Source organism: Branchiostoma belcheri, unplaced genomic scaffold, assembly GCF_001625305.1.
Source record: "Branchiostoma belcheri isolate BF01 breed outbred unplaced genomic scaffold, Haploidv18h27 scaffold25, whole genome shotgun sequence".
NCBI classification, from domain to species: Eukaryota; Metazoa; Chordata; class Leptocardii; order Amphioxiformes; family Branchiostomatidae; genus Branchiostoma; species Branchiostoma belcheri.
The window spans coordinates 1,037,813-1,063,069 of record NW_017803854.1 but is presented as its reverse complement, the minus strand read 5'-3'; the positions used below and the strand labels follow the sequence as shown (position 1 = coordinate 1,063,069).

Here is a 25,257-nt window from a genome sequence, read left to right as displayed (position 1 = left end):
TCTAGTAAACAAGGTAAACAAAATAAACATTTCTAGTAAAATATTAAACTTTCTTCCAACACAAAGATTACACAGAGATCAAATTTTCAATGGCCACTGTCACCTTCATCAGGATCATACGTTTTAAAGTGATTGGTCATAAATTATCCTGATAAAGGTGACAGTGGTCACTGAAAATTTGATCTCTGTGTAATCTTGGTGTTGGAATGAAGTTCAACATTTTGCTATGATTACTACCAACACAGATGAACTTTCATGATAAAACAAAATATTTGTGTTGTGTTTTCCCCAGAGGCCTTATCACATCCACACAGTGACATCTCTACAGGAGGTGGTGCACCAGTTTGAGACAACGGGCGTGCACTTCTCCTCCCAATGGTCCAAGGACATGTGCAATCTACTTAGGAAGGTGAGGACTGTTCTTTTCTTAAATTTTCTAGAAAATAGCTGCATTCTGCTGCCTCTTTGTGGCTTACACGAAATGGGGTTCGCCAGGCCTTCATCCAGGAAAGTCGTGTAAATAGTCCTTCCCGAGGGCACAAGATCCGTGACATGGCAGGGTTCGAACCCGAGAAATCTTGGTTCTGAACCGAACACTCTGCTGTTACGCCACATCCCCCTCTCTAAGATACAGCTTGCTAGGACAGCTGCCATTGGTCAAGGTAAAGGGCTAGGACAGCTGCCATTGGTCAAAGGGTTACAGCAGTTGCCATTGGTCAACGTAAAGGTCTAGGACAGTTGTTATTGGTCAAAGTAAAGGGCTAGGACAGTTGTCATTGGTCAAGGGAAAGGGTCAGAACGGCTGTCATTGGTCATGGTAAAGAGCCAGAGCAGTTGCCATTGGCCAAGGGAAAGGGCTACAGCAGTTGCCATTGGCCAAGGGAAAGGGCTACAGCAGTTGCCATTGGCCAAGGGAAAGGGCTACAGCATTTGCCATTGGTCAAGGGAAAGGGTCAGAACAGTTGCCATTGGCCAAGAGAAAGGGATAGAACAGTTGTCATTGGTCAAATTAAGGGCTAGGATAGTTGCCATTGGCCAAAGCAAAGAGCCAGAACAGTTGCCGTTGGCCAAGGGAAAGGGCTACAGCAGTTGCCATTGGTCAAGATGAAGGACCAGAACAGTTGTGATTGGTGAAGATGAAGGGCCAGAACAGTTGTGATTGGTTAAAGTAAAAGACCACAACAGTTGCCATTATTGGTCAAGGAAAGGGCCAAATCATCAGTTGCCATTGGTAAAAGTAAAAAGACATCCCTGCAATTTCAAAATGAAATGTTCCTAATTATTAAAGTTTGCACCAACTGCATTACATAATATATTAACATCAGCACCCTGGGGCTTGTGTAATTTGTTTTGTAATTAGTCCATGAAATGACAGCTTGATGCAATATTAGCCCAGCAAGTGAAGCATGACATGACAGTATTAATGAGGTTATATCAAAACATGAAAATCTTGCATGTGACTTACCATGAAGATTTGCCCTCAGTTTTATTCTGACGACAGTTGCAAAACCTGTTGTTCTCAGAGTACTGGTACCTTCTCTTTATAATTAATATCCAACCATAAACTGGTTATGTTACTGATAGATAATAAATATCTAATCTAGCCATAACATTATTGCTTTGCCTCGTTATTAGAGGCTTTTGGCATTTAATATCCCATATGGTCTAGTGGTTAGGATTTGGCGCTCTCACCGCCAAGGCCCGGGTTCAATTCCCGGTGTGGGAACCACTGTAAGAAGCAAGGAGGAGCCAGTAAAAACCCTTCTGGTCCCGGGCCGGGGTTCGAACCCACGACCTCCCGGGCACCAGAGCTTCATAACCGGACCCGTTTGCTGGATCAGTTGGTAGCGCCTATAAACCCGCCACTGTTACATTGTCACACTGGGTTTTATCTTTTTGTTGCTAAAGAAACTTTCAGCTTTGTCCATAACAGTTAATTTGTTCCTTGCCGCAGAATTACATTACGTTATGTAAAAAACATTTTAAATTCAAATTGGGGATCAAAACAAGGCAGTGCTTCAGTTGATTTTTGCGGTGGTAAGTTGCAGCATTATGGTCTAAATTTATGAACACTGTGTTACATGTATGTGCAGTGTGTACATGCAATTCAGCCTCTTGCTGAAATGTAGCAACATACATCACAGTGTATTGGTCGTGCTTTTGAAGCTGTAAAACATTGTCCATGTTCTGGAGCCAGTTGTTAACAGTCGATATTCACCACATAAATCATAATTCAGCCTATTGCCGGGAGGTAGCAACATACGTACATTACAGTGCATTGATCGTGGTTGTGAATTACCATTGATCTATTACTCTCATGTTCCCTGTGCCAGTTTTTGATGTTCACCACACAATTCAACCCAGCTATTGCTGCAAGGTAGCAACATACGTTACAGCTGTAATTGACAGAGCTTGTGATATAAGCCATTGATCTACAAATGTATTACTCTCATTTTCCCTGTGCCAGTTGTTCATATCCACACAATTCAACCTATTGCTGCAAGGTAGCAACATACATTACAGGTGTTATTGACAGAGCTTGTGAAATATACCATCTATTATCATAAAGATCTATTACTCTCATGCTCCTTTTGCCAGTTTTTTTATATTAACCACACAATTCAGCCTATTGCTGCAAGGTAACAACATACGTTGCAGCTGTAACTGACAGAGCTTGTGATATAAGCCATTGATCTACAAATGTATTACTCTCATTTTCCCTATGCCAATTGTTCATATCCACACAATTCAACCTAGGTAGCAACATACGTTATAGGTGTAATTGACAGAGCTTGTGAAATATACCATCTATCATCACAAAGATCTATTACTCTCATGTTTCTTTTGCCAGTCGTTCATATTCACCACACAATTCAACCTACTGCTGCAGGGTAGCAACATACATCACAGGTGTAATTGAGAGTGCATGTGAAATAAATTTGATATAGATTGTATTACTCTCATGTTGGAGCTACATGTATTTGACTCATTTGCATCAATCTTGTTTTGACTTTGTCTAAATTTTTAATAATGTCTTTACTCTATTTTCATATTATTGATAGTTGGTGATTGTGATCTTGATCTCACCAGTGTCATCTGAAATGTCTGACAGTTTCCAAAATCATTTCCAGCTGCTTGAGTAACTGTTTTTTGGCGTATCTCATTACATGAATGTCTAACCTTCACTGACATAACAGCACATTGATTATGCTTGTGATTTTTGTTAAATAAACCACTGAGATCTACATTAAAATCTTGCAACTCCCCTGTTCCCCCATGCAGTTGTTGTCAGTTGATATAGACCAGAGGCTATGCAGTCAGTGAGTCAGTCATCTTACGTATTACAGTTTTCATGTAGTGTACCTTCGGGCCTGGTCACATACGTAATGTGAAATAAACCATTGATATGTAATCCTCCTGTTCCCCCCTGCAGTTGTTGTCAGTTGATATCGACCAGAGGCTATGCAGTCTGTGTGTCAGACTGTCATGGTCACATGTGCAACAACTCGACCAGAGTCCATAGTTGCAAAGCTTAAGCTTTAAGTTCCAACACAAGAGGGAACTCACCATAAATTTTCGGTTGAACTGTCAGATGAATGATGCACTTACTGACTATCCGGAAGTCGGGACCGTGATGATGTCAGAAGTGCATCAAAAGTGGCTGTTTTGGGCATGCAGCATTCATTGTGCTTGACAATCATGAAATGAGCCATTGAGATATAACATAACTCCGTTTTTCCCTCAGTTGTTGTCAGTTGATATCGACCAGAGGCTATGCAGTCTGTGTGAGATGAAGCAGCACTCGGCCATGGCAGGCTGTCATGATCACATGTGCAAGTTTTTTTCACATGCAGGGGAACATGAGTGACGCATCTTGAATTCAGAGCTAGACATTTTTTCATAACCATTGATATATTACTCCCCTGTTCCCACAGTTGTTCAGTTGTTGTCAGTTGACATTGAGTTGCGTTCATGCTGTGAGGTATTAACTATCATTTAACAGCACATTGATTACGCTTGAGATTTTTGTGAAGTACATTTTGTACTAGACTAAGCAAACTATTGATACACAATTCCCCTGTTCCCTTAGTTGTTGTCAGTTGATATCGACCAGAGGCTATGCAGTCTGTCTGAGTTGAAGCATCACTCGGCCATGTCAGACTGTCATGATCACATGTGCAACAACTCCTAAGAAGTTTTTTTACATACGTCAGAACACGAGTGACGCATATTGAATTTAGACATGTTTTTAACTTTCATTATATTCCCCCAGCTGTTGTCAGTTGACATTGACTAGCCTTATTGCTGCAAGATATCAATGGTAACATAACAGCACATTGATTGTGCTTGTGATTTTCATGACATAAACCATTGAGATCTAACTCCCCGTTCTTTTCTTTTTCATTGAAACATATTGACAAAACATGGTGATGGCACACTCAAGTAACACTTATGTTCATACCACCAACACATAAGACAAATTATAATACATAGGACAAGCAAAGCACAAATTAACATAGTACTTAAACGATGAACAAGTCAACAAACATATCCAAAGACTGACAGGACCAACATGCTATGAATTCCCCTGTTCCTACAGTTGTTGTCAGTTGATATCGACCAGAGGCTATGCAGTCTGTGTGAGATGAAGCAGCACTCGGCCATGTCAGGCTGTCATGATGACATGTACAATTTTTTTTTACATGCAGGAGAACATAAGTGACGCATCTTAGACACATTTATAACCATTGATATATTACTCCCCTGTTCCCCCAGTTGTTCAGTTGTTGTCAGTTGACATTGACTAGTCTTCTAGCTGCAAGGTATCAACAATTGTAACAGCACATTGAATATGCTTCTTGTGATTTTTGTGAAATAAACCATTGACATACAACTCCCCTGTTCCCCCCTGCAGTTGTTGTCAGTTGATATCGACCAGAGGCTATGCAGACTGTCTTGATCACATGTGCAACAACTCCCAAGAAGTTTTTTCACATGTGCGAGATCACGAGTGACGCATATTGAATTTAAAAGTGGCTGTTTTGGGTATGCAGCATTCATTGTGCTTGACAATTATGAAATAAGCCATTGAGATATAACATAACTCCCTTGTTCCTACAGTTGTTGTCAGTTGATATCGACCAGAGGCTATGCAGTCTGTGTGAGATGAAGCAGCACTCGGCCATGTCAGGAGTCGACTGGGACGGCCTGCAGGCTCGCACCCTCCCATCACCGTTTGTGCCACCCGTGAGTCATCCTATTTATGTGTTTATATGATACTTAATGTTGATTCATCCATCATGCACTGTATATTAAGTCCCTGTCACTCATTCACAATCAACTGGTGCAATGGCCAAGTGGGTAGAGTGTTCGCCTTGTATTCGGTAGGTCGTAAGTTTGATCCCTGGCTGAGTCATACCAAAGATTTAAAAATGGTTCATACTGGTTCCTCTGCTTGGCACTCAGCATTTGAGAAAGAGTGTGGGAGTTAAACACGCATTGCTACCGGCATCTTACATATTACAATTGTCATGTAGTGTACCTCAGGGCATAGTCACATGCGTCATGCATGCAATCAGTGTTCACTAGCTCTGAAGAAGACTCATATACAGATCCTCCAGGGTGTATGAGATAGCTTGCCACATGAGGAGTAACCAAGAGTAAGTTTAGGCAGGAGTTGATAGGGTAACGTTACATATGTAGATAGTTGCAGTAATGCGGTATACCAGTAGTCAAGTGAATTGGCACATGTGGTGTTAAGTTTTAAAATGTAGATCTATGCATGAAGCTGTATGTAAATAATGTTACGATTTTGATGTAGGTTGTATGATGTATGTCTAACTCCAGGAAGAGTAGCTATGGTCTGTTTGTATGCTTGCTAATGAAGGAAAGCACCTACATGTAAAGCACCTAACTAGGAGCTTTCTTCCATAAATAATTTCATAAGGTTGCTGAGTGATTGAATATCACAAAGTTCTTGGTTCACAACAACTTGTTTACAAGAGCTGACCCCTTGTGACAGAAGAGACTGTCTTATATCTGTGTTGAATAAACTCACCAACCTCCAAACCAAATTATTTACGTATGTCTCTCTAGAAGGACCACCTAAACTGCGACCCAACGTTTGAGCTGGAAGAGATGATTATAGAGTCTAAACCTCTGCACAAGAAAAAGAAGAGACTCGCCAAACAGCATTCACAGGACAGGAGACAAAGCAACAACGTAGGTTCATAACTCTCCATTAGAAAACTGTCTATTGTCCTCTGCATTGGAGCCGGCATAAGTTTAAAAGAATTGAGTGTGCGGTCATCATATCTTGTGTTAAATGTTGGAGTAAAAAAAGAAACTGTCTCTACTTCTAGAGATCTTGCAAGATGATAGGTACACTACTGTTGATAAGTGCACATTCTATATATTATGTATATTGCAATTGTGTATTTTTGCATGAAAGATGAAATATTCAGCATTTGCTTGCAAACGTTTGCCTAGTGTTTTTAGTGCATATGTTTTCGGACAGTGAAAAATTTATAATTTACCTTGAATATTTGTAGTCTTTTTCTAAATTCTTTACACGTCTTCTGTGAAGCACTGTGATTCTTTATCCAGAAACTGTCTTACCAAAGGATTGAGAAAATAGATTTAAAACTAAACGCACTGTAGAGATTAATCAAAATCCTCGTATGGTGTTTTCTTATCCCTGTGTGCAACACACGTTGCAGGCAGAGTTACAAAACCCACTACAGCCCCAACTGGACCAGCTACAGAGACAATTCAAAGTGTACAACAGAGAAAGGTAGGAGCAACCTCCACTTCTTTCGGTCATACTTGGTCTATTGAAAGTGATTTTAAGCAATCCACATATTTTTACGTTACTTCTGTTGTTTGTTTTTGTTCAGATTCAATGCTGTTTTCTGTTATGATAGACTTTCATTGAATAATATGAATTTGGATTATAAATATGTTGAGAAGTTTCATAGTAGGACAAAATGCACAGATATCTTTGCATGGTTGTATACAAAAGCTGAGTAGTAACAATAAATAACCTCAATATACATTAAAAGCCTTTCAAGGTGAACTGCACAAACTATGTACATGTACCAAATATGCCATTTGTTAGCTATAGATAGCAGTCATTATGAAAAATAGCTCCAGGCCAAATTAGTGCCCAAATTACCCTTATCTAGCCCGTTGGAATCTCCGTCACCGAATGCGATGACGTCTTTAGTCTTGTAGTCGTGCCTCCCATGCCTGCCGGGCAGCCAGATCATGTTATATCAGACGATACAACAAGGGTGTAACGCACAGGCTCTGCCTCTAAGTGCATGTACTTCGGCAGGGCTCACTGATGTTATCTGTAACTACAACAGAAGAGGGTGCATGAAGCTAGCGGTCTACCCCTGCCCTGCCCACGCAGAGCAATTTACTAACAGACCTAAGGCCACAGCAAGTAAATTTTATGGATGACATCCTCCGCAGACTCCAAATCTAATACGAGCGGGCGAAAAAAAAAACAAGACGGGCCGAAAAAAACAAGATTCCTACATTTTAAAATTTTGACTCAATCATGGTACAACTGGTTTTAATTCAGTGGGGACATCAGATATTCACAGCCAGCCACACATATCACTGCATCAAAGTAAGAAACAAAACATTAAATAAGAGTCTTTAATTTTCTCTCCTCTCTTCATATGTATCTGCCATCCACCTCCCGGCGTGGCAACAGACATCTTTAATATTAGGCAACAAAATTCCTTGTTTTTTTTTTTTCAAAATCAGCCAAAAATCAATGCGCGCGCTGATGTCATCCATAAAAATTACTTGCTCTGGCCTAAAGGCGATGCTAATGCATTTCCCTGGCATCGCAGCGCCTCACATCTTGTTCTCTGCGTGGCGAGATTCAAAGGTTTTTGCGTAATGCCAGGATTGAAAACCTATTTGGTGGGTGGATAAGTCCTACGTTTACGGCAGGCGCATGAAAAGGTCTGTCTGAAGTGGGGATCGCCAGTGTCACCTTGCTGTTGTGATATGATATATTTCTGTCAACCCGTCTGGGTCCTTTATTCCATGGATGAAAGCCAGTGTGGTGTTATGACTTAAGTGCAAACGGATCGTAGCCTGGAGTCAGTATAAAATGTGATTTTCCTTCACCTTGCTTGATGTCGTGAAATGCGTCCACTGACATCGTCCCTGCTGCCTGACACTTAAACCAATACATAGCCACTGCCAAAATTTTATCCCAGCATGGCAAAGGTTAAAAAAGGAACCTGCCTATTTGTTAGGGAAGTAGAATCTTGATAAAGCCCCCGTTCTTTGTTACAAATGGTCAAAATATGGTAGAAATTGTGATGTAGAAATGAGGAAGGGACAACCAACAATCCATCCATGTAAACCCTAGTCCCTGGTGCTGAAACAAACCTACCCACCCACCCAAACACACACATTCCTGTCCTTGGTGCTGAATGAAACTCACCACCCTCAAACACACATCCCTGTCCTTGGTGCTGAACTACACACACCCACACACATCCCTGTCCTTGGTGCTGAAGTACACCCACCAACAAACACACATCCCTGTCCTTGGTGCTGAACTACACCCACCCACAAACACACATCCCTGTCCTTGGTGCTGAACTACACACACACACAAACACAAAAACACACATCCCTGTCCCATGTGATGAACTACACACACACACACACACACACACACACACACACACACACACACACACACACACACACATCCCTGTCCTTGGTGCTGAACTATACCCACCCTCAAACACACATCCCTGTCCTTGGTACTGAAGTGCAGAAATACCTCCGCCCACAAACACACATCCCTGTCCCTGTAAGTGATAATCTAAACCCATTTGCTAGCCTTAGATCCAGACCAAAGTGTAACACTCTGTGTATACAGGAGACCCAGACATGCTTTCAACTGCACAGATTTATGTGGCTCCAATACAAAGTACCCTAATTGCCCTTTAGCTTGTTCTTTGACATCTCATCCCCTCCTGAACGGCTCTCATGAATCTGCTGGGATGAAAATCTCCAGCTTTGAGCCTATTCTATCCTGTAAGCCAATGTTTCTAAATACATATTAATTTTATAGACATTCAGAATTCAGAGATTTTCTTCTGTTTGCTCTCAAAATAACATGTTTTGTAACATCTACCCTTGCAGCCTTAAGCCTATTCTATCCTGTAAGCCAATGTCTCTAAATACAAATTAATTTTATAGACATTCAGAATTCTCTCAGAGATTTCCTTCCACCTACGCTGTAGTAAAGGATACTATTCTATCCTACAACTCAGTGCAAGCCAACATTTCTAAGTACAGATTAATTTTATGGACTATTAGAATTCAGAGATTTTCTTCAGCTTGTGCTGCAGTAAAGAATCCGTCCTCTTGAAATAGTCATAACTTTTCAACAACATGTTTTATAACATCAAACCTGGTGGCTAAAAAGGTCTAAATATAGATTAATTTTATAGACTTTAAGAATTCCAAGATTTTCTTCATCTTGTGCAGTAGTAAAATTAGGGATCCATCCACACGAAATCATACGTCATGACTTTTCATAACATCTAGTATCCATGCAGCTTAAAAGCTAGGAGATTACAGCATCTATCGCTGCCCTTTTGAACAATCCTCCCCCACTCCATCAGTTTGACTCTCCTTAGCAGGGGATCAGCAGATGACCTTTCCCACCGCTAAGCATCGCCGTCTTAAACGTCTATCTATCTTCACTTAGGGAGACCTGACCTTGTGGCAAGGCCTAGGGAAAAAGTGTTGTGTTTCCTGACTGACCCTAGAAAAGGCTGCCAACCCTAGGCGTTTTTGTGGACCCTGCAAGGGACAGATCTTTGGAGCTGATGAGCTTGTTTTAGCTCCATGATCTGAGGGATGAAACATTGTACAAATTATCAAACCGTCAGATTTTTTCAGGACTGAAACAGGAAACACAGCATTCTGTTCCAAGGCCTAAGCATCAATGTCTTAAACATCCATCTATCTTCACTTAGGAAGACCTGACCTTGGTGTAATGTTTGGCCTAGCTCATTGCTGTAAGGCCTAGGGGAAAATGTTGTGTTTCCTGTTTTAGTCCTGGAAAAATTAGGGTCGGTAGGTAGGGATTATCTTTTTTTTATCTTTTATTTTTTATTAGACTTTGGAAATCTCTATAGTGATCCAACTTAGACAATACAGTATGTGGACACTTATATTTTCAATGTCAATGTTAGAAAACCAATTTTACCAGTACAAGGTGTTTATCACCCAGGTGTCAGATCAGATCATGGAGTTAAAGGTTAAAGCTCGAAAAAATTTATATCCCATGCAGGGGTCCACCCAAAAAAGGCTAGGGTCGGCAGGTTTTTCTAGGGTTTCGGAAAACAAGAAACACAACACTCTTTTTCTTAGGCCTAATATCTGGCCTAGCTCATTGCTCTAAGTGCCCAATAGGGACAAACCATCATAGCTTTCATTTTTATGTTTTTCTCTTAATATTCAGTCATGACATGTATTTTTCTCATTCTCTAGTGTGTTTTCTTTTTTTTTTAATCGATATATTTCCAACCTAAAATTTTTGCTGCTGCCTCTTTGCAACCAGTGTCTTCTAAAGTAGAAGATACAGAAGATGTAAAATGGATGTTGGGCCATTACAGTGAACCCTTTTAGGCTGTTACCAAATGCGCTGCTCTTTTCCTCTTGACAGGAGAAAATTCGGCCATGATATCAAGTTTTTTTTCTCATTCTCTGGTGTGTTTTCCTTCTCTTTTTTTCATTATCTCCAACCTAAGATTTTGCTGCTGTCTCAATGCAACTACATGTAGATTCTTCCAAGCTGGAATATAGATGTTGGATCATTAACGTGAACCCTTTTAGGCTGTTACCAAACGCGCTGCTCTTTTAAATTCCTCTTGACAGGAGAAAATTCAGCCATGACATCAATTTTTTTTTCTCATTCTCTGGTGTGTTTTTCTTTTCTTTTTTTAATTTCTTTTTCCAACCTAAGATTTTTGCTGCTGTCTCTAAGCATGATAGGGTCTTCCAAGGTGGAAGATTCAGACAATGTAAAATGGATGTGAACCCTTTTAGGCTGTTACCAAACGCGCTGCTACTTTTCCTCTCAACAGGAGAAAACAGGAGGAGCAGGCAGCGGCCGACAGACTGGACGCCGGGGTTCCCGAGAGGAAGCGCTCGTTTATCGACTTAATGGTCAGGAGAAGCGAGCGGAAGGAGTCCACGGTCAAAAATCCGAACGCGGGGGCGCATCTGAAAGTGGAAGAGGGATAACACGATGCCAGGGCTCGAAATTCATTTTTGGGAACTGTAGGTGCACTGGTGCACCCAAGCTAAAAGATTAGGTGCACAAAAAATATTTTAGATGCACCATGTAAGATAAGATATTTATTAAGCAGAATGTCAGCAAAAACTATAATTATGTTTCATTTCAAGAAGTACATAGTAATTACTTCACATTTAACATCTTTACATACGTTAAACCTAAGAAAATATTTGGGTGCACTGGTGCACCCACAGAAAAAAACTGGGTGCACAGCTCCAACTATGGTCCATGTGCACTTAAAGGTGCACATGGACCCAGTATTTCGAGCCCTGCGATGCAAGGGCAGGACACTTTGAACACTACAGCCCTGTCTAATGGACTGTGAGACAACAGGCAAGCCCGTATCTGATGCAGACGGTCGGTACAACTCCTGTGGATGCAAGCTGCAGGTCAGACTCAGAGGAAGATCTTATTGGCAAGACCTCAAGACTACATTTGTACATTGCTATGTTTCACATTCTCGTTAAGATTGTACAAGTCCTTCAGGTTGTGTGTTAAAAAGATATGGTACACATTTTGCAATGAATGTAGTGTTCCTCTAAATCAGAGGACTCAGAGGAAGATCTAGGCAAGACCTCGAGACTACATTTGTACATTGCTATGTTTCCCATTCTCATTCTTACGAGAAATGATAGACTAAGTACATGTACCTAAATCAGAGTCCTTCAGGGGGGATGTTAGAGATATGGTACACCCGTGAATAGTTTCATCAGGTTGGTAAGACACTGCATGGGTAAAGAGACTCTTTTTACACAACCATGTCTTTTATGCATCTGTAGCAGCAACACCTGTGCTGCAATGCAATGTGAACCATTCAGAATTGCCCTGAGGAAGGTGACAGATGGTCACTGAAACATCGGCTGAATAAAAGACTTGGTTGTGTAAAAAGAGTCTCAGTTTTTACTCTGATATGGTGCACATTTTGAAATGAATGAAGTGTTCCTCTAAATCAACTTATGGTCATACAACATTGTCTCCATTATAGATCACACAGGAAAGGGCAAGATTTGAAACAGGCTTGTTTTTTTTCTGATCTGATCTTTGCACGTTTTTTCAACAGAAGTATTACGTAAATGCCAACAAGTGTGGCGCTTCCAGAGCTGAAGCTTGAAGTTTGGCGTGTGTGTTGAACAGCTACATGTAACGTTACCTACGGACTCTTGAATGCTTCAAATCAGTGCTATGTCACTGGTAGAAAATGTATAGGTACATTAAGATAGCAAAATCCAAAATTGTAGCAGGCTAGCTTTTTGTGTTTTTTTTTGTGGTTGGGGCATTTCTTATTTATTAGTCAGTTGCAAAGGATGTTTTATGTCCTTTGGTAACATCCTGGTCGTGATGCTCCAGTGAGGGGTTTTGACCAGTACATAGAAATAGAAATAGAAACTGAAGGTGGACTATGCAGAGTTTAGCTCTATCTAGTGTAAAGATCCAGTGCATGGGGGGTGGGGCACGCCATGATTCAATCACGTTAAATCATGTTACCTTAGTTTATAGTTTACTTTCCATCTCATATCTTGTCCAAAATCTTGCATAGTCCATCCTTTAAAACAAAAAATAAGGCTCAGTATTTATTTACATACAATTCACATATGATTAACAGTATTTAACTGCATATTAGTAATATTATATATCGGGAATGTGCAAAAATGTAAAGAATGTGTATTTTTACCAATAAACGGAAAGTAACAATTTTCAGAGGGCCAGAAAATGAGATTAAAAATGTCATTGAGATTTACTTATGCTGGAGCAAGGTACTTAGTACATGTATTCAATAGAAGGGCAAAGAAGAACACATTGTACAAAAGTTTTAAACTTCCTCATGCTGGTTACAGAGTGTCCAACTGTAGCTGATTCCCTCTGTATGCCTTCAAAATGATGGTAGACACAGCAGTTTGTATATACATTGTATCTGTCATTGTATACAATGACTATGTTTTGTATAACATTATATCTGGATAGCTATGGTCAACAATTGCCCTCCTATAAAAGTTCTAATTAGATAAGTCTTCACACATATAAGGCCTTCACTAACAAAGTTATGTCAGGTAAAAAGAATTCAAGACAGAGACTCAAACACAAAAATGGTAACAGGCTACTGACTGTCTTGAAGATTAATTAAAAAAGAAACTTTGTGCTTAATTGTTTTTAAACTCCAAGCAGATGTTTCACAAATAATGGTTTTCTGATAACCCCCAATTTCTGACAGGGTTTTTCACTAGTGAGAAGACCAAACTGATCAGGAAACCTAAATCTATCCTCATGTCTGCTGATAAGAAGAATATACAGTTTTTGAGAAAATGATAATCAATTTACAATATATGAACCTAGCAAATGTTATAGCCAGACTACCTTCAAGTATTGGTACAGTTACTGGTTATGTCATCTGTTGTTGACATGCATATTTATTCCAGTTTTCACATGAAATGCGGCAAGTACAATGTATGTATCGGTTGTGTGAAACGTTTTTATTCTGTTTGAGATATTCCAAATCTATATATATTTGACATGTATAAAGAGTGTTGCTACAGGAATATATAGACAAGTGTTTTTGAGTGTATATTATTAGGTGGCTTGTCTGACTGACCGGTAAAGGAAGCAAAGAGTTGGTCACTACACGGTAGAACTGCGTAGTTGTTGCTGTAGATTTGCGAAATGGACTGCTTTTCTTACATAGAGCCAAGTTGCAGTGTTAGTTATCAGATGCAGTATATTTGGAAGCGTGTACTACTAAGGCCACACCAATTTAATTTGTTGGTTCTCGGATTTTTTCAGAAAACATATGAAGTGACAGGGCAAAAAAAAATAAAAATAAAAACAGCTCTAGGCATCCTATTATAGGCTTAAATGCTATGGAATGAGCCATGAAGTCAACACAAAAGGCTGGGTTAAAATTTAAACATTGAATTTTGAACTTTTAATCAAACCACTGCAATGATAGATGGGAAAACTGTAACAACTAGGAAGAAAAGGACTTTCCTCAACTGTTGGGGGCAAAACATTGAGCATTTTTCAGTTGATTCAGGACCAGAATCAAATTTTTTTTTTTTTTTTGCAAATCAGAAAAAAACGAAGAGGCGAATCCGAGAACCAACAAATTAAATTGGTGTGGCCTAAGTACTAGTAGATAAAGTAGCCAGTGCCTGATTAGAAATATCACAGTGTTAACTTAAAAGTCAGAAACTCTTCAGTGGGACAAAGTGACGATTTAATTTATGCAAAAATATGAATAAAGTCAGCCAAAGACACTGCAGGATTGTGACATTTTATCTTAGGCCACAGCAAGTAATTTTTATGGATGACATTGCCGCGCGCATTAATTTTCGCCTGATTTTGGGAAAAAAAACAAGAAATTTTGTTGCCCTCTGACAGAGGTCAACATACCGAAAATGGGCAAAGATGTCTGTTGCCACGCCCGAAGGTGGATGGCAGATAACTATAAAGAGAGGAGACAAGAAAAGGCTCTGATTTAATGTTTTGTTTATTACTTTAATGCAGTGACATGTGATGCTGGCTGTGTATATGCGATGTTCCCACTGAATCAAAACCATTTGTACAATGATTGAGTCAAAATTTTAAAATGTAGGAACCTTGTTTTTTTCGGCCCACCTTGTTTTTTTTCGCCCCCCTCGCATTAGATTTGGAGTCTGCGGAGGATGTCATCCATAAAATTTACTTGCTGTGGCCTTATTGTGGAATATTCATAGTTTGACATCTTCTCTTGCAACTTGTGAAGGTCAAGAAATGATCATGTATTGACAATATCTCTAATATCGGAAGGTACGAGCAAGGGCACAAAAGGACAGCAAGACTGTCAATGCAAAAGGACGTTCCCATGGCAACAGTGGTCTGTTAGTGTTTACTGGAATTCCTAAGTTAGCATTTCTGAGGACATTGCCTTCAAGTTGGTTTTCCCGCTTATACAAATTCCCGCAGACACATTTCTGTCCATTGGCATTCCTTTGGACCATTGGCACAATCTGTAGTAAACATTCCTATCAGATAGAACGTCCTTGATGGGACGAACAACATTCTTGTGCTGCCTATACCATTAGGCTCGCTCATGCATGAGGCGTCGCCAAAAACTAAAACGTAGTACAACGACGCCCTCTGGCGGATGATGCAGGGATAGCAGAATGAAGAAATATTCACGGAAAGAGATGGGGCCCTTTGACCAGCCTCTTTGCAGGCCCCGCGGCGGTGGGGAAGGGTTTATAACGCGTTATTTCAATATACCCGGCCATCCGACATAGCCGCCGAGAGAAGATTCCACTCGGCGGAGTAGGATGGCCGGCTATATCAAAATAACGCGAAAAACTCTTCCCCACCGCCGCGGGGCCTGCACAGGAGGCTACCCTTGGACGTATTACCTCGCCTTGGTGAAGCCGTCCAACGTCCAAAAAAGGTCAGATGCAGGAAATGGGGTCCTAGAAGCAACTGGCAGTTTCAAAGGAACAATTTTTGCTCACTTAAACAAGAAATTCACAAAAACTTGAGAGATTTGCAATCTTCAGTTTCTCGTTATGTTTTTTTTTTCAAGATTTCAAACGTTTGGAGCCAAAAAGATGTCATCATTCTTGATGTCCCCCGTTCAAGGAACCAACAGGGGGTCAGCCTCAGAAGCCAGTACCGGTGTCTTACTGTGCTGCACGTGGCCCAGTATGTCCAAGTATTTCTGCTTGTTTGCCTCGCTGGCTTTGGGTTTGTACACGTAAGAACCGATCAACACAAAGAAGAAGAAAATGCACAGACCCAAGGACACCCAGGGCAGCACATCCTTTGTTGTCATCTGAAAAGTAAAATTGAAAAAATAGCCATGATCCTTTTTTTTTTAATCTCCAAGCAGATTCTGTGGGACAAGGCTTATCTGTATTGGCTGTCTGTATCCATTGGCCTCCCCAAGGGTGGCGGACTGGATACTGCCTGGCCAATAATATATATTTGATAATGTCTTGCATCCACCCAAAGTGAGCTGCTAGGAGAACGCCTTTTCAGATATATCTAACGATTAACAAATTGTCATCATGATGTTGCTATGATACAACTGATGAACTGATCAATAAATGTATTTGTTTTCTTGTTAGTGATATATTCATTTCATAGAATAAAATAAAGATGTTCAATTTATGATCAGCTAGCAGACCTCAACCAAATTCTAGCTCTACAGATAACAGAAAACGTCCAGTGCCAATGGTTTCTAGTTGGTCAAGAACTTAATTTGTTAATTCCAGCTCCGTAAAGTTCATCTTAAAACAGCACGTACCAGAACGAAGGCCAAAACGCATCCACACAGTGCAAGCGCGAACAGTATAGAGAGAATGTAGCGGATCCACGCCCACAGGATGGTCGCTCCTGCTATCTCAGGCAGCTGGATAGTGGTCCCGTCTTTCAAGAACAGGTAGCTGAAATATAGTTTCGTAAGAAATGTATGATACGTATGAATAAATTAGTATGATTATTATGATGATGATGTAGCCAAGCCTGAGTTACTAGTAAAGGTTTTTTTTTTAAATTTTAGAAGTTGGCACCATGTAAACGCATATACGTACCATATGCGCGTTAAAATGACCATATTCACGCCATATACGCTTTATAATGGCTTCTACCAATACAGATATATATTTAAAGATACTGGCGCGTTATTGGCATAAGTCACCTGCTCGGGTCAACGTCCTACTACCAGACTGGACTTTAACCTGTTTGTCTTGCAAAGGTGTGGTGGTCAAACCGAGTTTGATATGAGTCTATTGAGATATTTATCTTCAAAGCAATAGCTTTTTAGCTCAAGCCAAGATCGTGGAAAGACCCTGCATGCATGTGTAGACTCCCTAGGCCTCGGATCTGGTCTCCACCAAAAACGCGGGTTAAAAACAGTAAATTTTAGCCAAATAGCGAGACTACTTGGCCGGGAGAGTTTAGCCACCATAGAGTTCATTTGGGGACATTAACCCTCCCCCAGACTGACTCTCCTGGCCAATTCTTCTTCCCTTTCTCGCCGAATTCTACGGTCCGTATAACCCCCGCAGGAAAGCCTGGTGGTGGCTACCCCAGACCCAAGGAGCCTACCTTTCTTCCGGCGCACAGGGCATGTACGAACAGTGGTAGAACTTGGTTTGAACGAAGGCCTCCTGCCCGTCCACCATGAAATAGTCGGACTTTCCGAACAGCCTGGTTCCGTATCGTATGATGAGGATCATGGTGACGACTGTATTCCAGTGTGGGGGTTATCAGAACTAGAAATAGTGGGCTGTCTAGCCGCCAAACTACTTTATGTAGCGTGGAACGTCCGAGTAGTGTCGGCCTTACAGCTTTCTGTTGACGATTGTTTACACAGACCTGCACGTGGGGCATAGAAGTCACTAACCCAACACTACGTCTGCAGAACGTACTGCACTTGCGCGAAGTCCGGAACGTAACACGGCACGGTACTTTACAGAACGTATCGTTCATTGTCCAGTGTCATGGCTGAAAAATTGTGCACATTTGTCTAAAAGCACCAAATGTGGTACACGTGAGATAAATATTGATTTATTTATCTATTTCTGTTTTATTTGAACAGGGTAGAGACCTCAGTGCTATTTAAAAACACTGCTTTTCAGGAATGCCCTGTGACAACAAGTTACACATGAAAACAATGAAACCAGCATAGTATAGCTGAATACACAAGAATAATACACAAGAATATTGTCCATACACTTTAACCCTAGCAATGTCAAGCAATTTGGCAGCTGCAAAGATGTTCGTACATCTTTAACTGCGTCAACAAGCGAGAAGAAGCTGAACCTGTAAGTAGTAGATCACATCAGTTTATATAGTATGTAAATGTCATTACTGTTTTCTTTTCCCTGTTTACCCATGACCTGTACTTAGTTCGTTAGAGCACAAGCGTACAATAAAGGTCTTTCATTCTATGTAAAGAGGGAAGGTGGTGTTAGCCTGGGTACTATCCTACTTGTATGCCGGGGCTCCCACACTCGCTTCCCTAGCAAGTACTTGCTAGGGAAGCGAGTGTGGGAGCCCCGGCATACAAGTAGGATGGTACCCAGGCTAAGGTGGTGTCTGCCTTCTTGGCATAATTAACTGACTCTCAGTGACCATGATCTTGCATTTCGACGAGTTGGACAGCTTCCTGATCGGGGCTGCCGTGATCCGCGGCCTCGGCAGCCGCCAGCTCTTGTAGGAACCGCTGCACCACCACCAGGCCGACCATGTTGAGGTACTCCTGCTTGCTCTTCTCGCTGGCTTTCGGCTTGTAGACAGTGAGCAAAATGGCGGCGAACAGACACACGACGGACAACCCAAGCAGCGCCCACGGCCACGTTACATCAGAATGTCCCTGGAAGGGAAATTTTGTTTTAAATATTTAAGTGCACGCCACAACTATGAAGAAACACAGTCTAATAAGAAATAAAACTGCATGATTATATGGCTCTCTCCAATGCAACCTGGCCAGGAATTGGGAACATCAATGAGTATCGTTCAACAATGTTTTGTGCATTTACATATAATGAAACACCTTTCGAATACATGGAATATTGCTACTGTCATTCAAAATGGCAAACTAACTTAAGGTATATTTCAAATAAAATAACTGGAATATGTGGAAGCATGTAAATGACATATTTGTAATGCTATCATTTCTTTCTTTCTTTGACTGGGTTAAGTGGAGGGATTTTTTGGTTATATAGCACTGGAACCTGAAAGAGATTAGATAAAGACTACTATATCTTACCCTTACTAGTTGGATAACAGCCACAACCATGAGGATGAGGAAGCTATCCCAGGCCAGGTACCGAAGCCACGCCCACCCCACCGACCTGCCCACCACCTCCGGAAGCTCGATAGCTCGGCCGTCTGGCAGGAACAGGTAACTGTGTAAGAGGAAGAGGAACAATGATCGTAAATATAGGAATTATTATAATACCAATGGTCTACTGCAAGTAACTCTGCAGTATTACCACCAAATCAATAGACTGACTTGCACTGAATAATCAGTTCAGAAGTAATAATTTTTAAAACTTTTTTCGGCGTACCACTGACGAGTACAGCAAACTGAAATTTTTGACATGTTGACCCCGAAGCGAGGTTATACCGGCTATATAGATACAGATACAGCGACAGCTAGGTATTATTTAGCAAACAGGCAACGTTGGGGGGTTGGCTTACTGTACAAACAGCTTTCACGTGTAACGTTACGTGTAGTGAATCAAGCGGCAGAAGACTAAGACTTACCTCTCTTTGGGCCCATACGGCATGGAGTTGCAGTGGTGGAATAACGTTCGCACGTACATTTCCTGCCCCTCCACAGTGAAGTAATCGCAGGACCCGAATAGCCGGGTACCGTAGATGTACACAATCGCCATGGTATCAGAACTATCAAAACAACCTAACAAGCACACCCACAGTGGCAGGCCTCAAGTAGTGTTCGAAGCTGGTGTTCATGTGTTACACCGAAGGGCTGTTATACTGGCTATACAGATACAGAAGTAAGCTCGAAGGACCTGCTACCACACACTACTTCCTTGTACACATGACCGCCAGTTCTCCTATTCTGCGGGCCTATTAATTATTAGTAAAAAGGACCTGTTTACACTTGTTGAAACGTACAACAATGCACATGCTGGTGTTCAAGCCACGTTATCGGCGTTGGGCCCTGCTACCATTAGGGGGTTCAGCTGGGGATATTGTGATGCCCCCTACCTGTTCCTGTTCCATATATATATTTGTGTTGACGGCCAGGCCGTTGGAATATGGCAAGTCCACAGCACAGGTGTATATATTATACTATGCTTGTACAAGCATTATAAGGTGCGATGGTCTGTTTCTCAGAGGTCTTCCAGTCCGATCGTCAGACAACACGCTTTAAAATCAAGATTTTATATATCAAAATTGTATAACTTTACACACACAAAATGTTATTTAATAATGTAGTTTCTCGCCGAATTCTACGATCCGTATAACCCCCGCAGGAAGGCCTGGTTGTGTCTACCCCAGACTCAAGAAGCCTACCTTTCTTCCGGCGCACAGGGCATGTACGAACAGTGGTAGAACCTGGTTTGAACGAAGGCCTCCTGCCCGTCCACCATGAAATAGTCGGACTTTCCGAACAGCCTGGTCCCGTATCGTATGATGAGAATCATGGTGGTGGCTGTATTCCAGTGTGGGGGTTATCAGAACTAGAAATAGTGGGCTGTCTTGCCGCCAAACTACTTTATGTAGCGTGGAACGTCCGAGTTGTCTGCCTTACAGCTTTCTGTTGACGATTGTTTACACAGACCTGCACGTGGGGCACTGAACTCACTAACCCAACACTACGTCCGCAGAACGTACTGCACTTGCGCGAAGTCCGCGAACGTAGCACCGGCACGGTACTTTACATGCACCTTCGCTTGGAACCTTTAAAAGACTGCTAGCATCGTAACTGACTTTGACTGAACCACTTTGGACACAGCGACTTATGAGTTATTTATTAGTTATTGCCATTTGTTTTATTTATTTACTTTGTGTGAGTTACCGAACGACTTTGGACACAGCGACTTATGAGTTATTTATTAGTTATTGCCATTTGTTTTATTTATTTACTTTGTGTGAGTTACCTTGTGTACAACAATTATTACTTTGTGTTTTCGTTTGTGAGCAAGCAGTATTTATGTTATGACCCCTTGACACTCCTCCACGCTCGACCTCTATGAAAAGCGGCCGAAATAGCGGCCGATTAGAGCATGTAACATAGTTACAGATCGAGTTGAAATAAAGGCTCAAACAAACAAACATAACGTATCGTTCACCGTCCAGTGGCATAGCTGAAAAAAACGTGCACCTTTGTCTAAAAGCACCAAATGTGGTACACGTGAGATAAATGTTGATTTATTTATCTATTTCTGTTTTTTTTAAACATGGTAGAGACTTTAGTGCTTAATTGAAAAACACTGCTTTTCAGGAATGCCCTGTGACAACAAGTTACACATGAAAACAATGAAACCGGCACAGTAAACAATACATAAAGTTACAAAACAACCAAGCGTCAAACAAAACTTTGTTTTTGTGTTATTGCCTTTATTACTATGAGTGTGGCTCTTGGTTTGTCAAGTTTGTTTTATTACCACCTTACTGAGTTGCGGCATATATAGTACTTTTACTTTTATTTGTACTAAATTGACTTTAATTTGTACTTATAAGTTGACTTATCATTTTGTTATTTCTGTTATTTTCTTGTATATTTTATTTATGTATGCCTGCAGGGCCCATTGAAAAACGCCTTAGTGGCGATATGTACACCCTGAGTAAAAAAATAAAAACAAACAAACAAAAACAAACAAAATCGTTAACCGTAAATCAATGTCGTTAAGCCAGGCCGAGGTCAGGAGGTCAGATGTTTACTGTCTTGTCCCTCCCTTTAATCAGATGTTGCTAAGCTGAAGCTCTGGAAGCCGTTGATTACAAGAGACCCCCTACTCGTTGCCTCAATATAAGCAAATATAAGCTCCGGCCGCCAAATCTAGTATGCTATCCCTGGAACGCCTGCTTCATTTCGGTATGATAAAACGTTAGCGTTATAGAAGTAATCCTCCCGTTTTTCCAACAAAAGAACTATCTCAGGGATAGCATAATTTTTGTTACTTAGTGGTCGCCACGTAACACGGCCATTAGCCCACTTCAAGGTTGGTTAACCACCTGAATGGTATCACCTGAATGGTATTACCACTCACCTGGGTTACGGGTTACTGAGTAGAACTGTAACAGCAACTCTTCTCCCTGAGTCGGAAACATCATGATTGAGACCAGTCCAATTTCTCACAATGTGAGGACTAACTGACCCAATAGGAGAAGTAGGGGTTACGAGGCTGGTCGGGAAAATTCCCTACCCCATTTTATTCCCTACCCCATTTTATTCCCTGTCCCATTTTAAATTTACTGTATCTTATTAACTGATTGTCATTAACTGGTTGTCAGCCATCGTCCAATACTTATTCCGATGTATAGAATGAAGTCTGTGCCATTGTCCTAGAGTACCCGGGCAAGTACACAGTTTAAATCTGACACACAGAGACACCCAACGCTTAACAATGGTGTGGAAAATACCATTTTTGTTGGTATTCAATGAGTTTAATGAAGTGTGCAATATCAACCTATCAGTCAGTGTGTAACCCAAAATAAAACTTAATCACTTCCATTAGTCATGCACGACCTGTAGAACATCTGACGGTGTGATTTTTCCAAAACTACGAAACTATGTTCAATCACAGAATGTGATGCTATTTATTACAAGCGTTTTAATGTTCGTCACGAGTACGGTCCTTTTGGTACACTGATGTCGAAATTATTATATAGACTGGTTTATTTCGAAAGGAACATACATGCAACATGCATATAAGTTGCTAATTGCAGCCCGCAGGCTGAATTGGGCAGCTTTTACAATGGGATACACAGGTAGAATATATTTAACATGTACATAACTTAAGCATAAGCATCAAATTCGTCTTCTTTCCGATCCACTGTTAGTGACAGGTCCCGACCGGTGCTCGCCAGCCTTTTCTTTGTCCTACAGTAACCGGACAAGTACAAGATTGGGATCTTGTGACGTAAACACCCACCCAGCACTGAACAATGGAAAGTTCCGTCCGTCAGAGTTCACTGAGTTAATGAAGCGTGTATAATTAACGAACTGTGAGCCAATGTCCGAGATTAACCGGGCAAATACAGGATTTAACATTCTATAGAAGCCTGCTGCAACCCACACAAACTACATGTGAGACTTATACTAAGATGAAATTTTGATCTGTAGGGTCAGTAATGTGTCACTCTGTCAGATACAGTGTCCGTGGACCATACATATAGCATTATGTTAGACACACTGCACGAAAAGTTGGATTTACCAAAGGTTGTAAACTCATGTAATGTTGACTATGTACACAGTATCTGGCTTTACAATGGTAGTAAATAAAGGTCAATTGCAGTAATTTCCTTTACAACCGTTGAAAGTCCGGTATTATCGTACTTGACTTTTATTTACTGACATTAACGTAAAGTTCAGAAGTGTTTATTAAGAAAAAACAAAGTAAACGTTACCCAACTATACTGGCCCGGTAAATCTAAGTTTTCGTGCAGTGACACATACCAACTAGTAATCTTGTCATTTGCCATACATTGTACCCGTGGCAATCGTTGTGCAATAAACTTTGACTTGACTTGACTTGACTTGTGTCTTCGCAATTTTTAGATTGTTGGTAGAGTTGTATAGGTTCTGCTTTGGATAGGTAATAATTGACATAAGCTGTTGTTGAACGTACAATGAAATGAACTGAATGTCCAGGTTTGCTCTCCATACCCGTACCAAGTCAGGGTTGTAAGGATTGATGTTTGTTTCTGTTCAATGCTGCTCTAGCTTTGCAAATCGTGAAAACATATCATTATGTGCATTGAATGTAGCTGAAGGGTTTTGGGAATGGATAATGGTGTTTAGTCGTGATTTAGGAGGATATTGGAATCTACAATGCGTGTTGTTTAATTGAAAAACGCTACGGAGAACAGAAACTGCTTGTAAGGTCACTTTTGTTCCATATATATTATTCCGATGTAGATTTGATTAAGTGACAAGAATAATGATGCTTCAACTGTATGAAGTTTCGGGTATTCTCGTAAAAAATTAACTTACATTTGAACTTCTTGATGACCGCTAGTGACCGGACAACCTACAGACCCACCCAGTTATGAACGGAGCTGTGGAATGTTCCATTGCCATTCGGGGGGGGGGCACTAGAGTTCACGGGTTTAATCAACTGTGTAATCATGACCTACCAGTCAAATGTAATTTTGAATCTGCTGACGCAAAGAACCATCCAGCACTAATGAGACTAATACTAAGATAAAATTTCAGCCTGAAATTTAATTAAAAACGCAACACATATACCAAATCTTAGAAAACAAACTGCTTGTAAGGCTACGCATTTTCAGCCATATAATAGCTTTACATAAGTTATAGCAAAACGTGACATAACTGTAACCATAAATGATTTCATGGGTTTAACCCTACCTAGACCGGGCTTTTTTTGACATGGGGGGACCGGGGGGGGGCGTCTTTTGTACCCCCCCGTAACGAACTCGCGAACGGTATATCGTATGACCACCAAATTTTCTAGAGAATGGTGTACTAGTGAAAATTTATCATATCTACAATTTTAATTGTCGTTATGACATAATATGACGTCATTATGACGTCATTAATGTGATTTTATTGGCCAAAACCGTCTAAATAGGTTTTTCCCTGAAAACTAAATGGTATTCAACATAACTGTACCAAAAGTGTTTGTGACAGAATATTATGGTGTACTAAGTCTTATGTTGCCCATAGCAACACCTGTGACGTCATAAAATGACGTCATGCATATTTTAGATAGCCGCCATCTTGGATCATCAATCTTGAATTTTCAAAAATAGTTTTTTTTCATGATAAAGCCTAAAATACATTGTAAACATACTAAAGACCTTCATTTAAACCTTTTTTGGAAAAAGAAATGGAAGTATTGATGAAATTTTAATGAAAATAACCTATATATACCTGTTCTAATGATATGGTCCGCCATCTTGGATTTTGGCCAATGACGTCATCAAATTAGCATAAATTATGCATATTTAATAATAAAATTTACATAAAACTATATGGGATGTTATTAATATTAGAATCCATGAATAACTTGACATAAAACTCATAAAATTCTATTGTTGAAACAAAAAGTACTAAATTTAGCAAAAAATGCCTGTCAGAAACCCGTTGCCATGGCAACACAAAAAATAATTATCTTATTCCAATGATAGAGAATTGTTGCCAACAATATTTTAGGAAAAGTCACCAAGTTTGGCCGTTCTACGGCTAGCCGTTCAGACGCTAGGTGACATCAAAGTTGCCG

At 40.6% G+C, this 25,257-nt stretch overlaps 3 protein-coding genes across 3 annotated transcripts in view; 1 reads left to right on the top strand and 2 right to left on the bottom strand.

The window, feature by feature from the left end:
* The window catches only part of LOC109471595 (serine/threonine-protein kinase 32A-like), a 40,968-nt gene extending 29,508 nt beyond the window's left edge, over positions 1–11,460 (top strand). The window contains exons 8-12 of the mRNA XM_019770944.1: positions 293–409; positions 5,122–5,247; positions 6,097–6,222; positions 6,720–6,793; positions 11,139–11,460. Of these exons, the coding sequence (XP_019626503.1) occupies positions 293–409; positions 5,122–5,247; positions 6,097–6,222; positions 6,720–6,793; positions 11,139–11,298 (603 nt within the window). The 3' untranslated portion in view covers positions 11,299–11,460. The remainder of the gene's footprint in view (positions 1–292; positions 410–5,121; positions 5,248–6,096; positions 6,223–6,719; positions 6,794–11,138) is intronic.
* Positions 11,461–14,972: 3,512 nt separating this feature from the next.
* LOC109471550 lies at positions 14,973–17,709 on the bottom strand. Its single transcript, XM_019770898.1, has 3 exons — positions 17,417–17,709; positions 16,614–16,752; positions 14,973–16,139 (listed from the first exon to the last, which is right to left on the bottom strand). The coding sequence occupies exons 1-3, from the start codon at positions 17,545–17,547 to the stop codon at positions 15,942–15,944; spliced, it is 468 nt and encodes a 155-aa protein (XP_019626457.1). The 5' UTR covers positions 17,548–17,709; the 3' UTR covers positions 14,973–15,941.
* Positions 17,710–18,437: 728 nt separating this feature from the next.
* LOC109471364 lies at positions 18,438–19,995 on the bottom strand. The gene is made up of 3 exons (XM_019770653.1): positions 19,583–19,995; positions 19,083–19,221; positions 18,438–18,686 (listed from the first exon to the last, which is right to left on the bottom strand). The coding sequence occupies exons 1-3, from the start codon at positions 19,711–19,713 to the stop codon at positions 18,438–18,440; spliced, it is 519 nt and encodes a 172-aa protein (XP_019626212.1). The 5' UTR covers positions 19,714–19,995.
* Between the last annotated feature and the right edge of the window lie 5,262 nt (positions 19,996–25,257).